The sequence below is a fragment of the Pelodiscus sinensis genome, chromosome 12 (assembly GCF_052426305.1).
Source record: "Pelodiscus sinensis isolate ZL-2025 chromosome 12, ASM5242630v1, whole genome shotgun sequence".
Classification (NCBI taxonomy): domain Eukaryota; kingdom Metazoa; phylum Chordata; order Testudines; family Trionychidae; genus Pelodiscus; species Pelodiscus sinensis.
In genome coordinates, this window is record NC_143063.1 from 52,002,688 (window position 1) to 52,017,988 (window position 15,301).

General features: G+C 73.3%; 1 protein-coding gene across 11 annotated transcripts in view; it reads left to right on the forward strand.

Annotated features, from left to right (window-relative positions):
• Positions 1 to 5,938: 5,938 nt before the first annotated feature.
• Positions 5,939 to 15,301, forward strand: part of PKD1L3 (polycystin 1 like 3, transient receptor potential channel interacting) — a 39,387-nt gene continuing 30,024 nt past the window's right edge. For 2 of the 11 annotated variants that reach the window (XR_016350528.1, XR_016350527.1), the window contains exons 1-5: positions 6,216 to 7,612; positions 8,209 to 8,340; positions 9,981 to 10,108; positions 10,178 to 10,304; positions 13,307 to 13,432. Coding sequence is in view for 7 of the 11 variants with exons in the window: in XM_089781590.1 (XP_089637716.1) it covers positions 6,632 to 7,612; positions 8,209 to 8,340; positions 9,981 to 10,108; positions 10,178 to 10,304; positions 13,307 to 13,432 (1,494 nt within the window). In the remaining 4 variants the exon portion in view is untranslated. Of the gene's footprint in view, positions 6,075 to 6,208; positions 7,613 to 8,208; positions 8,341 to 9,980; positions 10,109 to 10,177; positions 10,305 to 13,306; positions 13,433 to 15,301 lie in introns of those variants that run through there. The other 9 variants (XM_089781590.1, XM_089781593.1, XM_089781592.1 and 6 more) reach the window with 9 other exon arrangements.

A 15,301-nucleotide genomic window follows, 5' to 3' on the forward strand; every position in this document is an offset into this window, starting at 1 on the left:
GGGACCGACATGGCCACTGGGCCGGCCGCGGGTGAGGGACCGACAGGCCACCGGGCCGGCCGCGGGTGAGGGACCGACAGGCCACCGGGCCGGCCGCGGGTGAGGAACCGACAGGCCACCGGGCCGGCCGCGGGTAAGGGACCGACAGGCCACCGGGCCGGCCATGGGTGAGGGACCGACAGGGCCACCGGGCCGGCCGCGGGTAAGGGACCGACAGGGCCACCGGGCCGGCCGCGGGTGAGGGACCGACAGGGCCACCGGGCCGGCCGCGGGTGAGGGACCGACAGGCCACCGGGCCGGACGCGGGTGAGGGACCGACACGGCCACCGGACCGGCCGCGGGTAAGAAACCGACAGGGCCACCGGGCCGGCCGCGGGTAAGGGACCGACAGGCCACCGAGCCAGCCACGGGTAAGGGACCGACAGGGCCACCGGGCCGGCCGCGGGTGAGGGACCGACAGGCCACCGGGCCGGCCGCGGGTGAGGGACCGACAGGGCCACTGGGCCGGCCGCGGGTAAGGGACCGACAGGGCCACCGGGCCGGCCGCGGGTAAGGGACCGACACGGCCACCGGGCCGGCCGCGGGTAAGGGACCGACACGGCCACCGGGCCGGCCGCGGGTAAGGGACCGACACGGCCACCGGGCCGGCCACGGGTGAGGGACCGACAGGGCCACCGGGCCGGCCGCGGGTGAGGGACCGACAGGGCCACCGGGCCGGCCGCGGGTGAGGGACCGACAGGGCCACCGGGCCGGCCGCGGGTGAGGGACCGACAGGGCCACCGGGCCGGCCACGGGTAAGGGACCGACAGGGCCACCGGGCCGGCCGCGGGTAAGGGACCGGCAGGGCCACCGGGCCGGCCGCGGGTGAGGGACCGACAGGGCTACCGGGCCGGCCGCGGATGAGGGACCGACAGGGCCACCGGGCCGGCCGCGGGTGAGAGACCGACAGGGCCACCGGGCCGGCCGCGGGTGAGGGACCGACAGGGCCACTGGGCCGGCCGCGGGTAAGGGACCGACAGGCCACCGGGCCGGCCGCGGGTGAGGGACCGACAGGGCCACCTGGCCGGCCGCGGGTGAGGGACCGACAGGGCCACCGGGCCGGCCGCGGGTGAGAGACCGACAGGGCCACCGGGCCGGCCGCGGGTGAGGGACCGACAGGGCCACCGGGCCGGCCGCGGGTGAGGGATCGACAGGCCACCGGGCCGGCCGCGGGTGAGGGACCGACATGGCCACCGGACCGGCCGCGGGTAAGAAACCGACACGGCCACCGGGCCGGCCGCGGGTAAGGGACCGACAGGGCCACCGGGCCGGCCGCGGGTAAGGGACCGACACGGCCACCGGGCCGGCCACGGGTGAGGGACCGACAGGGCCACCGGGCCGGCCACGGGTGAGGGACCGACAGGGCCACCGGGCCGGCCGCGGGTGAGGGACCAACAGGGCCACCGGGCCGGCCACGGGTAAGGGACCGACAGGGCCACCGGGCCGGACGCGGGTAAGGGACCGACAGGGCCACCGGGCCGGCCGCGGGTGAGGGACCGACAGGGCCACCGGGCCGGCCGCGGATGAGGGACCGACAGGGCCACCGGGCTGGCCGCGGGTGAGAGACCGACAGGGCCACCGGGCCGGCCGCGGGTGAGGGACCGACAGGGCCACCGGGCCGGCCGCGGGTGAGAGACCGACAGGGCCACCGGTCCGGCCGCGGGTGAGGGACCGACAGGGCCACCGGGCCGGCCGCGGGTGAGGCACCGACATGGCCACCGGGCCGGCCGCGGGTGAGGGACCGACAGGGCCACCGGGCCGGCCGCGGGTGAGAGACCGACAGGGCCACCGGGCCGGCCGCGGGTGAGGGTTGCCCGATGGTTTCCACACGAATCCCGGCCACGCCTGCCATCGCACCACCGTCGACACTGCGTCCGCCTTGGAGCACACCGGCCATTGCTACAGGCTCCATTGGTTCCTCCGAACAGAAAGCTCAAATACCGGACACCTGGCGACCCGACAGCGCCATGTGCACCGGGCCTGGCCAGCGCCCAGCAGGAGACCTTGTCCCTCTTGTGGCAGGCCTGGCAGGGGAGCACACCCACCCTGTTCAGAGCCCCCCAGGGCCCTTGCCACTGAGTGTCTGTGACGGCGCGTTGGGGGTTCCCCGTCTCCTGCATCCCGAAATGGCACAAACAGACTGCACCAGCCGGTGGAATAGAGGAAGTTTATTGCCTCTCCAGGATACAGCCCAGCACAGATGTAGTCTGGCCACAGAGCTGGGCTAGGATGCCTCAGGCCCCCTTGAGATGGGGGAGACTGGGCCCCTAAACTCCAGCCCCTTCTCCTAGGCTCTCCTCCATGCTCTCCCACCATCTAACTCAATTCCCTTCTAGCCCTGCCCCCCCAGTCAGGGCCGCATTCCACCTTCCTTTGTTCCTCTCCATGGGGGGTGTCTGGCCACTGGTTCAACAAGTTTGGCCTTACCTCTGCCTAGCGAGGTTTTCCCTGCTGGGTCTTGCTCCAGACAGCAGGGGTCACCACAGCCCAGCAAGTACCCCCACTACGTCACAGTTCTCCCCCCTCCGAGAGCGAACTGAGCAGGGTCACTCCGCTCGTGACCTGGGGAAGTTCGGGTCCTCTGCGTGGGAACCCGCCCTGGGGACATGGGTGCTCCCCTTGACTCAGGCCGGCCGTGGCGAGGCCCCACATGAGCTGGCTTCCCTCTGTCCACTCGCCGCCCCGCTCCAGGGCGACTGGCACAGGCCTGTCCTCGGGGGTCACACCCACCCTTCCGCTGGCCTTGATCTCTGGCCAGGGTCTCTCGGGCCGGGGCCATGAGCCCAGCGAGCCTTCTCTGGACAGCCAGGGCGGCTTCCACCCCTGAAGCTCCATCCAGGGAGGACTTCCCCTCCCATAACTCTCTCAGCAAGCCCAGAGGGTCTATCTGGGGTAGAGACCCCCAAGCCGCTTTCCTCCTGTCTTGGGCCTTCCCGCCCCTCTGGCAGGAGTCACAGGACCGGCAGTACCGCTGCACGGCTGTAAAGATTCCCGGCCAATAGAAGTGCTGGAGCAGCCTCAGCCGCATGCGCCGGATCCCCCGGTGGCCCCCAACGGGGACATCGTGGGCCAAATACAGCAGCTTGAGGCGATACTTTCGGGGGACGACCAGCTGCCGCTGGACACCCCATGCCCTCGCCTTCCTGGGGGGGAGCCACTCACGGAACAGGAGCCCACGCTCCCGCAGGAATCTCTCCTGGCCACCTCTCCCCCGGGGCTGAGCTGCATGGAGGCCAGCCTGGTCCCTCAGCCTCTGCAAGGAGGGGTCTGCCTGCACCTCAGCCTGGAATTCAGCTGCTGAGGCAGGGATCGGGACCTGTCCCCCACCTCTGCCTAGGTCCGGAGTCCCAGCCCGGCTGGACCCCGTGTCCACTGGGATGGGACCCTGAGGACGCTGCCAGGAGTCCTTCCCTGGACCCACGTTGTCAGCCCCCCGCTGGCTCTGGCTCCGGGTAGTGACTAGAGCCCGCTGGGATTCATGGGGCCACTCCTCTAGGTCATTCCCCATCAGCACGTCGGTGGGCAAGTGCGGGTGCACCCCCACTTCCTTGAGACCTTCCTTCGCCCCCCATTTCAGATGCACCCTGGCTACAGGCACCTTAAACGGGGACCCGTCTATGCCCTTCAGGGCCAGCTGGGGGTGGGGTAGTATCCGGTCTGGGGCCACTATGTCGGATCGGGCCAGCGTCACCTCCGCCCCCGTGTCCCAGAAGCCCGTCACCTTCCTACCATCCACCTCCAGGTGTATGAGGCACTCGCTCCGCAGGGGCCGTCCTGCCCCCACCCGGTACACGGAGAAATCCGCCTCCTGAGAATCAGACCTCCCAGGGGAGGTGCACTGAGCATCCTTCCCCTCTCTCTGAGCTGAGGTTTGCTTGCCAGCCCCTGCCTCTGGGGCAGCCTGCCCTTCCTCCCGCCCCAGCCAGTTAACCCTGGAAAGTCCCCGGTCCCGGGACCTGGTGCACTGAGCCCTCTTGTGGCCTTTTTGCCCACAGCGCTGGCAAGTTAGGCTTTGGGCTGTCTCTGTCCAGGCCCTGGCTGGTTCTCTGGGGCGCAGATGACCTGTTCCTTGGTCTCGCCCCGTAGTTGACTCCCTCCATTGCTCAGCCGAGATCCGGTCTCTGCGCGGTTCCCTTTCTCTCCGGGACTCCCGTTCACACCCGGACCGGCTCTCCGCGAACTCATCCGCCAGTCTCCCGGCCTCCTGGGGGTTCTCTGGTCTCTGGTCCTTGAGCCACAGCCTCAGTTTGGGTGGGCACGCTTCATAGAACTGCTCCATCATGACCAGCTTGAGCAGCTCCTCTGCGGTCTGGGCTCCGACTCCAGACACCCACTTGCGGCAGTATTGCGCCAGGCGGGAGGCCAGGTCCACATAGGTCTCCCGTGGCCCTTTCTGTACCCCCCGGAACTTCTTCCTGTACATCTCGGGGGTCAGCCCGAACTTGTGCAGCAGGGCCTCCTTGACTCGGTTGTAATCCCCTGGCTGTAGGTCCTCCAGCTGACTGAGCACTCCGGCCGCCTCCTGGCTCAGTGCGGGGACGAGCTCCTGCAGCCAGTCAGCTGGGGGGACCCGTTGCAGTCCACAGGCCCTCTCAAAGGTACTGAGGAACCCGTCTATGTCGCCCATGTCCTTCAATTGGGCCACCACGAGCCTCTCCAAGCGTCTGGCAGTCCTGGGACCCTGGGGCCCATCCGCACTTGGCGCAGCCGGTGCCCCGCCGGTTCTCCGCTCTGCCATGGCCAGCTCATGCTGTCGCTGCCTCTCTCGATCCTGGCGGTCCTTCTCTCGGTCCTGGCGGTCCTTCTCTCGGTCCTCTACTTCCAATTCCTTGACCCGCAGCTGGATCTCCAGCCGCCGCAGCTCCGCTGGGCTGGCCCCTGCCCTAGATGGGCTACGGCTTGCAGGCCTCCCGGGAGACGCTGTCTCATCTCTCCGGTGGGTTCCAGCGCTCCTCCCCCTCTCTGAGCCTGACACACTCTCAGGGGGTGTCCGGCTGCTTCCCCTGGGGACAAGATCCTGGCCCTGTGGCTGGTCATTCTCTTCTAGCTGGGCAATCAGCTGGGCCTTGGTTGCTTTCCGCACAGGCAAGCCCCTCTCTCTGCACAGCCCCACCAGCTCTGCCTTCAAGAGTCGGGCGTAGGCCATCTGCCCGCTGGGCCCCTCGGTGCAGACTCACCAGTCTAGTGCTGCAGCGCCCCACGATTCCCAGGAACCGCTTCGCTCTGTCTCCAGCACGCCTGGCTCCAGGGCTCTTGCTTCTACTGCGCCTTGTCGCTCGCCGCTGGAAGCTTCATCCACGGGGTGCCGTGCATCCCACTTCTGACACCAGTGTGACGGCGCGTTGGGGGTTCCCCGTCTCCTGCACCCCGAAATGGCACAAACAGACTGCACCAGCCGGTGGAATAGAGGAAGTTTATTGCCTCTCCAGGATACAGCCCAGCACAGATGTAGTCTGGCCACAGAGCTGGGCTAGGATGCCTCAGGCCCCCTTGAGATGGGGGAGACTGGGCCCCTAAACTCCAGCCCCTTCTCCTAGGCTCTCCTCCATGCTCTCCCACAGTAACTAACTAAATTCCCTTCTAGCCCTGCCCCCCAGTCAGGGCCGCATCCACCTCCCTTTGTTCCTCTCCATGGGGGGTGTCTGGCCACTGGCTCAACAAGTTTGGCCTTACCTCTGCCTAGCGAGGTTTTCCCTGCTGGGTCTTGCTCCAGACAGCAGGGGTCACCACAGCCCAGCAAGTACCCCCACTACGTCACAGCGTCCTCCCGGCTCGCAGCCAGGCCCAGCTCGCGGAGAGGGGCTGAAAGCCAGCGGGGCTAGGCAGGCCTCTCCCTCTGCCCTACACAGTCCTGGGCTGCCCCAGCTGAGCCCCCGGCCTGTGCTCCCGCCCCACAGCGTGGCCTGGGACATGAGGCCCCTCCGCCTGCTTTCAGGTGGGGCCGGGGGGCTCGCTGGAGGAACCTGGCCTGATCCTGTCTCCTTTCCTCAGCAGGGCTGCTGGTGCGGCGCAGGGCTGCCGCCGTGGCCTGGCCGGTGAGTGGCAGTGGAGTCCGTGGAGGGGCTGGTGTGCGCAGGGTTCACGCTCGTGCGTGGCTCCCCTGGGCTGCTGCGGGCCGGGGATGGTGGCTTTGCCGATGGCGGCCGAAGGAGGCAGCATTGGCTTTGCAAGAGGAGACCCGGTTGTTACGCCCCCCAGCTTTAGGGCAGCTGGCCCAGGGGTGTGGCCGGCTCACGCCCTGGCGCGCCAGAGCCGCACGGAGGCCACGGCGAGGGTGCTAACGAGCGTCGGGAGGCCACCCACAGCCGGGCTGGCAGGACAAACTAGCCTGTTCTCGGGGCGGCGACGGGATCCATGTTCCAGGAATTGGGGGGGCCTCGTTAGCGCTCGGATCTCTGATTGCCCAGCCAGGTCGCACGGACCCGCCCGGCCCAGGGAGACACTCGCCTTGGCCTCTGTGCGGCCCGCCAGGGCTGGGAGCTGGGCACGCGCCCGAGCCGGTTTCCCTACGCGTGGGGCGGCCGTGACAACGCTGCTGGTCACCATTAACCTCTTCTCTGCCTTCGCGCAGGCGCATTCCTGCAGGAAACAGATGTGCCACAGAACCCCGACTACAGCTGTTACAGCAGCCCCTGCCGCCCAGCCTGCCACGCGGGGCCCAGCCGCCCAGCCTGCCACGCGGGGCCCAGCCGCCCAGCCTGCCACGCGGGGCCCAGCCGCCCAGCCAGCCACGCGGGGCCCAGCCGCCCAGCCTGCCACGCGGGGCCCAGCCGCCCAGCCTGCCACGCGGGGCCCAGCCGCCCAGCCAGCCACGCGGGACCCAGCCGCCCAGCCAGCCACGCGGGGCCCAGCCGCCCAGCCAGCCACACGGGACCCTGCCGCCCAGCCAGCCACGCGGGGCCCAGCCGCCCAGCCAGCCACACGGGACCCTGCCGCCCAGCCAGCCACGCGGGACCCTGCCGCCCAGCCTGCCACGCGGGACCCTGCCGCCCAGCCAGCCACACGGGACCCTGCCGCCCAGCCAGCCACGCGGGACCCTGCCGCCCAGCCAGCCACACGGGACCCTGCCGCCCAGCCTGCCACACGGGACCCTGCCGCCCAGCCAGCCACGCGGGACCCTGCCGCCCAGCCAGCCACACGGGACCCTGCCGCCCAGCCAGCCACGCGGGACCCTGCCGCCCAGCCTGCCACGCGGGACCCTGCCGCCCAGCCAGCCACGCGGGGCCCAGCCGCCCAGCCAGCCACGCGGGGCCCAGCCGCCCAGCCAGCCACACGGGGCCCAGCCGCCCAGCCAGCCACGCGGGGCCCAGCCGCCCAGTCAGCCACGCGGGGCCCAGCCGCCCAGCCTGCCACGCGGGGCCCAGCCGCCCAGCCAGCCACGCGGGGCCCAGCCGCCCAGCCTGCCACACGGGACCCAGCCGCCCAGCAAGCCACGCAGCAAGCTATGCTGGGGTCCCCTCTGCAGCCACTCTCCCCCGGGACAGCCACCGCCCTGCAGGAGCCTAGCCTGGACTCATTTACTGCGACCCCTTGGCCTCTGCTCCAGGAAGCCTCCTCAGAGGGGGCCATACAGGTCAGAGGCCAAGCAGGGCTCCGGAGGTGCATGCTCTGCTCCTGTGGCCCCAGGGGGGTGGGTTTATGCCTCTCCTGGCGGGGGCCCTGGCAGGCTGCCTGTCGCTATCGGGCACTGGGAAGGGGGGGCCCCCAGCGACCAGGCCTCAGCTGCACGGGGCTCTGGAAGGGAGACATGGCCTGAGGTGTGGGGGATGCTGGCACTGAAGGGGCAGCTGTGGTGCCTTGGCCAGGAACCTGCCCCGGCCCCTCTGCCCCGCCCCTCTCCCGGCCCAGAGCCCCCCTGCCCCTCTGCCCTGCCCCCCTCCCGGCCCAGAGCCCCCCTGGCTCCTCTGCCCTGCCCCCCTCCCGGCCCACAGCCCCCCTGCCCTGCCCCCCTCCCGGCCCAGAGCCCCCTTGGCCCCTCTGCCCTGCCCCCCTCCCAGCCCACAGCCCCCCCCCCAGCCCCTCTGCCCTGCCCCCCTCCCAGCCCAGGGCCCCCCCGGGCCATTTGATCCCTGTTTGCACCCCCTGGCCCCGTGGGAAATTCCCACCCCCGGCCTGCGTGTCCCCGGGGGCAGAGCCGGGCCCGCTGTCATCACGCTCACTTCCTCGCAGGCCACGGAGGACGTCATGAGACGATTCAACCAGGCCATCCGCAGCCTGCCCCACCCGGCCGCGCTGCCGGGAGCCTGCCCCACCCTCCAGCGCCTCACGGAGCCCACCCACCTGCTCTCCGAGCCAGCCCAGGTAGCCGCGGGGCAGGCGGGAGCGGGGGCGGCTGAGCGCCGGAAGGGCTCTAGCGCCGCGGTGTCACTGGCCCCTCTCCCTGCTGCCCGGGCCAGGCCCGGCGACACCGCGGGCTGCACGGCTCTGAGCCCCGCTCTGTCCGCAGAGAGACGCCAGCCAGGCGCTGCTGTTCCTGAGCACCCAGCTCCTGCGGGCACCGCTCCTCGGCGCCAGGGGCTCCGCCGCCCGCTCGCTCTTCCAGGCCTTCGGCCACCTGCTGAGAGCCGCGGCCAGCAGCTCGCCCGCCTCGCCCACAGCCCGGCGCCAGGTGGGCCCAGCACGGGGCGGGGCTGAGCCCAGCCACACGGCTGCCTGCGGATCCGGCCCGGCGCCCTGGCTCCCCACCCCGCATGGGGGGCAGTCCGCACCCCACGGCGCCAGCCAGCACCTGCTGCCCCGCCTGGGCCCGCTCGCCGCCTGCCTCCCCCGCCCAGCGACCTTCTGCCCCGCCTGGGCCCGCTCGCCTCCTGCCTCTCCCCCCTCCGCCTCCTGCCCCTCCCTGGGCCCGCTCGCCTCCTGCCTCTCCCCCCTCCGCCTTCTGCCCCTCCCTGGGCCCGCTCGCCTCCTGCCTCTCCCCCCTCCGCCTTCTGCCCCTCCCTGGGCCCGCTCGCCTCCTGCCTCTCCCCCCTCCGCCTTCTGCCCCTCCCTGGGCCCGCTCGCCTCCTGCCTCTCCCCCCTCCGCCTTCTGCCCCTCCCTGGGCCCGCTCGCCTCCTGCCTCTCCCCCCTCCGCCTCCTGCCCCTCCCTGGGCCCGCTCGCCTCCTGCCTCTCCCCCCTCCGCCTTCTGCCCCGCCTGGGCCCGCTCGCCTCCTGCCTCTCCCCCCTCCGCCTTCTGCCCCTCCCTGGGCCCGCTCGCCTCCTGCCTCTCCCCCCTCCGCCTTCTGCCCCTCCCTGGGCCCGCTCGCCTCCTGCCTCCCCCCCCGACTCCTGCCCCTCCCTGGGCCCGCTCGCCTCCTGCCTCCCCCCCCCCGACTCCTGCTCCTCCCTGGGCCCACTCGCCTCCTGCTTCCCCCCCCGACTCCTGCCCCTCCCTGGGCCCGCTCGCCTCCTGCCTCCCCCCCCGACTCCTGCCCCTCCCTGGGCCCGCTCGCCTCCTGCCTCCCCCCCCCCCGACTCCTGCTCCTCCCTGGGCCCACTCGCCTCCTGCTTCCCCCCCCCGACTCCTGCCCCTCCCTGGGCCCGCTCGCCTCCTGCCTCCCCCCCCCGCCTCCTGCCCCTCCCTGGGCCCGCTCGCCTCCTGCTTCCCCCCCCTGCCTTCTGCCCCTCCCTGGGCCCGCTCGCCTCCTGCCTCCCCCCCCGACTCCTGCCCCTCCCTGGGCCCCCGCCTCCGCCTCCCCCGCCTCCCCCCGCCCCCCGCCTCCTGCCCCTCCCTGGGCCCGCTCGCCTCCTCTTCCCCCCCCTGCCTCCCCCCCGCCTCCTGTCCCTCCCTGGGCCCGCTCTCCTCCTGCTTCCCCCCCCTGCCTCCTGCCCCTCCCAGGGCCCGCTCGCCTCCTGCCGCTCCCCCCCCGCCTCCTGCCTCTCCCCCCCACCTCCTGCCCCTCCCTGGGCTGCTCGCCTTTGCCCCTTGTCCGGGGCCCTGGTGACGTGGGCTGTTTGCTGCAGCTGGCGGAGGCGCTGGAGGACACGCTGGCCTCGCTCCCGGCCATACAGACGGTGCTCTGGGAGGACAGCGGCGCAGCAGAGGGGTCCGTGGCCGTGGCCTCTCCCGTGGCCAGCACCATGCTGAGCAGGTGAGGGGCCGGGGGTCTGGCTGGGGTGAGGGAGCTGCAGCCTGTTAACTCTGCCCCTCCCTGTCCCAGCCTCAACGCCTCCGCCCTGCCCCAGAGCTCCTACCGCCTGGCCCAGCCGGTGCCTCTGACGCTGGCCTTCCCAGCCACCGCCGCCTGGGGCGCCCTGCTCGCCAACCGCTCCCGCCTGCAGGTCCGGGTAAGTGGGCCCACAGCGCTGCCGGCTGCCGTCCCGTGGGCTCCTCGGGCCCCGCCTGCTGGGCTCAGGGCAGGCAGCTTGGTGCACAAAGCCCCTCCCGGCCTCACAGCCCCAGCAACGCCACCTGCCTGGGGCAGCTCCGGAGAGGTGCCGTGGTGCCCTCCCCTGCCCGGGGCTGAGCGCCTGGCGCTTCACTGCACGGTGCAGCCGTGCCACAGGGCGTGGGCAACCGCAGGGCACCGGCCAGCTCTGCCCTCGGATTTCACCCCGCTGGTTACGCCTACCCCCCAGCTCAGCCCCTCCAGCCAGCCTGGGCTGCAAAACGAGCCCCCCAGGCCTGGACAGACAGCCCCTAGCAGCCCCGCGCCACGGCTCAGACACACTCCCCCGGGACCCCGGCCTGCCCACACATCTACACTAGCGACGCCTCAGCCAGCGCAACAGGGGCGCGTCCTCCACTGCGGGTCTGCCATCGCGGGCCAGCCACCCCCGCCGCGTGCACTGGCAAAGCGGCCGTCTCTGCCCGGGGCGCCAGTCCGCCAGCGGGAGAGGGAGCCCAGGACCTGCCGCGCTCAGCCCGGGAGCCGAAAGCCGCCCACCTGCAAAACGCCTCCCAAGCGCTGCAAGCCTCCTGCAAACAGCCGGCTCCAGTGCGGGCTGGGGACGGGCGCCTCTGCATCAGCACCCTCCCAGCTCTGGCGCCAGGCCGGGGGGGGGGGGGGTTATTGCTTCTCTGGGACGCAGCCCAGCACAGCCGGGATGAGGTTACAGGAGTCAGACCAGGCAGCCTCAGCCCCCTTGGGGTAGGGGGGGTCCACCGGCTCCCCCAGGACTCTGCTTGGTACCTTCTTTGCATGTTTTCCAAGCCACCCCCTCCCTGTGTTCAGACCCTGCCCTGGCTGGGCGAGAGCCGTCTGGGCAGTGCTACAGACGCAGGCCAGTAGGGGTCGCCCACAGCCCACACAGCGCCCAGGGGTGCCCCCAGCGTGGGCCCAGGGCCACTAGCGTAAACAGCCCCCCACTACGTCACCCTCCATCGCGGGACTCAGCCCCGCCGTCCCCGGCCTCCGCTCCGGCTCGCCTTCGTGGGCTGCGCCGGGCGATGCGCAGCCTGTGGCCGGGCCCCGGGGGCCGTCACGCACATTGCCGGGGGCTGGCGACACTGAAGAGCAGGCCGGGCAGCCGCCCGCCAGGTGCCGAGCTCTGCCGTGCGGCCGGGGGACTGGCCTGGCCTCCGTGACGCCCGAGGGCCCTGCCAGCGCTAGGCTGCAGGGTCTGCACCTCGGCGCCTGCGGCCAGGCCTGGCGTCGGCCGAGACGGGCCCGCGCGTCCGCAGGGCTCAGCCAGCCCGGGCCTGGGAACCGCTCGCTGCTCAGCCCTCGCTCCGGGGCCACAGGCTTTGGCTGCCCCGCCCCGCTGGCAGGACACCCTCTTGCTGACGGTCCCAGGCCTCAGGCCCCTCTCTCCGGCGCCGCGCTGGGTGGGGTGCAGGGGAGTCAGCCCCCCGGGCATTACGCCCCCAGGGCCGGCCCAGGCCTCCTCCGCTGGGCACTTCCCGGCCTCAGCTAGCGCCAGCTGGAACCGCAGGGTCCGGCAAGTGGAGGGCGCAGCCCCTCCGCTCCTCTGTGCTGCTGCGGGTGGCGGCTCTGCAGGCAGGGCGGGGCGCCCAGCCACGAGGCAGCGCAGCTGGAAGGGGCGATAGCGCAGCCCCCGCGCACCAGCGGGAAACGCTGCTCTCCCCTCCCACCCGCGAGCCAGGACACGAGGCCACGAAGGGCCGGAGGTCAGGGGCCGGGATGCATTTCTCCTGGCCAAGGGTGGGGGGCAGTTGACACAGGCAGGGGCAGGGGAGCCTGGCGCAGGGGGGCGCAGGAGGGTGCAGGGGGTCCTGGCGCGGCGGCCGTGCCCCTCGGGGGGGAGCTGGCCGGTCGGCGCAGGGGGGGGCAGGGCAGGGGTCCTGGCGCGGTGGCCGTGCCCCTCAGGGGGGAGTTGGCCGGTCGGCGCAGGGGGGGGCAGGGCAGGGGGCAGGGCAGGGGGTCCCCTGGGGGGGTGGCCGTGCCCCTGGCAGTGGGGGGGGGGGAGCTGGCCGGTCGGCGCGGGGGGGGGCAGGGCAGGGGTCCTGGCACAGTGGCCGTGCCCCTCGGGGGGGAGCTGGCCGGTCGGCGCAGGAGGGTGCAGGGGGTCCTGGCACAGTGGCCGTGCCCCTCGGGGGGGAGCTGGCCGGTCGGCGCAGGAGGGTGCAGGGGGTCCTGGCACAGGGGCCGTGCCCCTCAGGGGGGAGCTGGCCGGTCGGCGCAGGAGGGTGCAGGGGGTCCTGGCACAGTGGCCGTGCCCCTCGGGGGGGAGCTGGCCGGTCGGCGTAGGGGGGGGCAGGGCAGGGGTCCTGGCGCGGTGGCCGTGCCCCTCGGGGGGGAGCTGGCCGGTCGGCGCAGGAGGGTGCAGGGGGTCCTGGCACAGGGGCCGTGCCCCTCAGGGGGGAGCTGGCCGGTCGGCGCAGGAGGGTGCAGGGGGTCCTGGCACAGTGGCCGTGCCCCTCGGGGGGAGCTGGCCGGTCGGCGCAGGGGGGGGCAGGGCAGGGGTCCTGGCGCGGCGGCCGTGCCCCTCGGGGGGGAGCTGGCCGGTCGGCGCGGGGGGACAGGGGAGCCCAGGGCAGGGCCGCTCAGGCGCACTGGTGAGGCCGAAGCGCTGATCCGTCCGGTCCCTACACGGCCCTGGGGGCCAGGCTGCCCCGCTCAGGACCCGCCAGGATTCCACCCGGCCCGGGACCGTGGCGAGAGCTGGCCCCTGGCCTGCCCGTGTCACAGCCCATCTCCCAAGCGCTGGGCCCAAGGCCTCTGCGGGCGTCCTGCCTCCGGACAGTGGCCAGTGCCAGGGACACCCCCCGGCAGGGCCCCGCCTGCTGACCCGCCGAGTCCCGCTGGGGCCCATTGCGCCTAGCCCAGGGGAGGGCACTTCAGAGGCAGCGCTCGGCCGACCTGCAGCTCAGGCTCTCGCTGCTCTAGGTGACAGTCCTGGCCGTCAACCCCTTCAAGCACCTGGACAGGACGCAGGTCGGGAGCGTCGGGGACGTCGTCCTCACGGCCGGCGCGGAGCCCATCAGGGTGCAGGGCTTGGCTGAGCACATAGAGGTGCGTCCGCTGGGCAGCCAGGCACCTCTGCAGGGCTGGGAGCTGGGGCACAGGGAGCCGGGAGTGGGGCCGGGAGTGGGGCCCGGGGAGCCGGGAGTGGGGCCGGGAGTGGGGCCTGGGGAGCCAGGAGTGGGGCCGGGAGTGGGGCATGGGGAGCCAGGAGTGGGGCCGGGAGTGGGGCACGGGGAGCCAGGAGTGGGGCCGGGAGTGGGGCCTGGGGAGCCAGGAGTGGGGCCGGGAGTGGGGCCTGGGGAGCCAGGAGTGGGGCCGGGAGTGGGGCACGGGGAGCCAGGAGTGGGGCCGGGAGTGGGGCACGGGGAGCCAGGAGTGGGGCCGGGAATGGGGCACGGGGAGCCAGGAGTGGGGCCGGGAATGGGGCACGGGGAGCCAGGAGTGGGGCCGGGAGTGGGGCACGGGGAGCCAGGAGTGGGGCCGGGAGTGGGGCACGGGGAGCCAGGAGTGGGGCCGGGAATGGGGCACGGGGAGCCAGGAGTGGGGCCGGGAGTGGGGCACGGGGAGCCGGGAGTGGGGCCCGGGGAGCCAGGAGTGGGGCTGGGAGTGGGGCACGGGGAGCCGGGAGTGGGGCCCGGGGAGCTGGGACTGGGGCACGGGGAACCAGGAGTGGGGCACAGGGAGCCAGGACTGGGGCCGGGAGTGGGGCTGGGACTGGGGCACGGGGAGCCGGGACTGGGGTCGGGAGTGTGGCACGCGGAGCTGGGAGTGGGGCCGGGAGTGGGGCATGGGGATCCGGAAGTGGGGCACGGGGAGCCAGAAGTGGGGTCGGGAGTGGGGCATGGGGAGTGGGGCACGGGGAGCCGGGAGTGGGGCCGGGAGTGGGGCACGGGGAGCCGGGAGTGGGGCACGGGGAGCCGGGAGTGGGGCCTGGGGAGCCAGGAGTGGGGCTGGGAGTGGGGCACGGGGAGCCGGGAGTGGGGCCGGGAGTGGGGCACGCAGAGCCGGGAGTGGGGCCGGGAGTGGGGCACGCGGAGCCGGGAGTGGGGCACGCGGAGCCGGGAGTGGGGCCGGGAGTGGGGCACCGGGAGCCGGAAGTGGGGTCGGGAGTGGGGCACGCAGAGCCGGGAGTGGGGCCGGGAGTGGGGCACGCGGAGCCGGGAGTGGGGCCGGGAGTGGGGCCGGGAGTGGGGCACGGGGAGCCGGAAGTGGGGTCGGGAGTGGGGCACGCGGAGCTGGGAGTGGGGCCGGGAGTGGGGCCGGGAGTGGGGCACGGGGAGCCGGGAGTGGGGCACGGGGAGCCGGGAGTGGGGCCGGGAGTGGGGCACGGGGAGCCGGGAGTGGGGCACGCGGAGCCGGGAGTGGGGCCGGGAGTGGGGCACGGGGAGCCGGGAGTGGGGCCGGGAGTGGGGCACGCAGAGCCGGGAGTGGGGCCGGGAGTGGGGCCGGGAGTGGGGCACGGGGAGCCGGGAGTGGGGCACGCGGAGCCGGGAGTGGGGCCGGGAGTGGGGCCGGGAGTGGGGCACGGGGAGCCGGAAGTGGGGTCGGGAGTGGGGCACGCGGAGCTGGGAGTGGGGCCGGGAGTGGGGCCGGGACTGGGGCACGGGGAGCCGGGAGTGGGGCCGGGAGTGGGGCACGGGGAGCCGGGAGTGGGGCACGCAGAGCCGGGAGTGGGGCACGCAGGGCCGGGAGTGGGGCACGGGGAGCCGGGAGTGGGGCCGGGAGTGGGGCACGCGGAGCCGGGCTAGAGTGTGGGGCCACCTGGGAAGTGCTTCCGGGTGGCAGGTCTTCCAGCAGTCCCGTTGCTGAGCACAGGCCAGGCGTGGGGCACGTCTACACTAGCCCCCAGTTCGCACTCCCTGTTATCTCTCCCGGAATGGGGTGAACAGTATTTCGACTTAGGGCTGTAATTGGCAG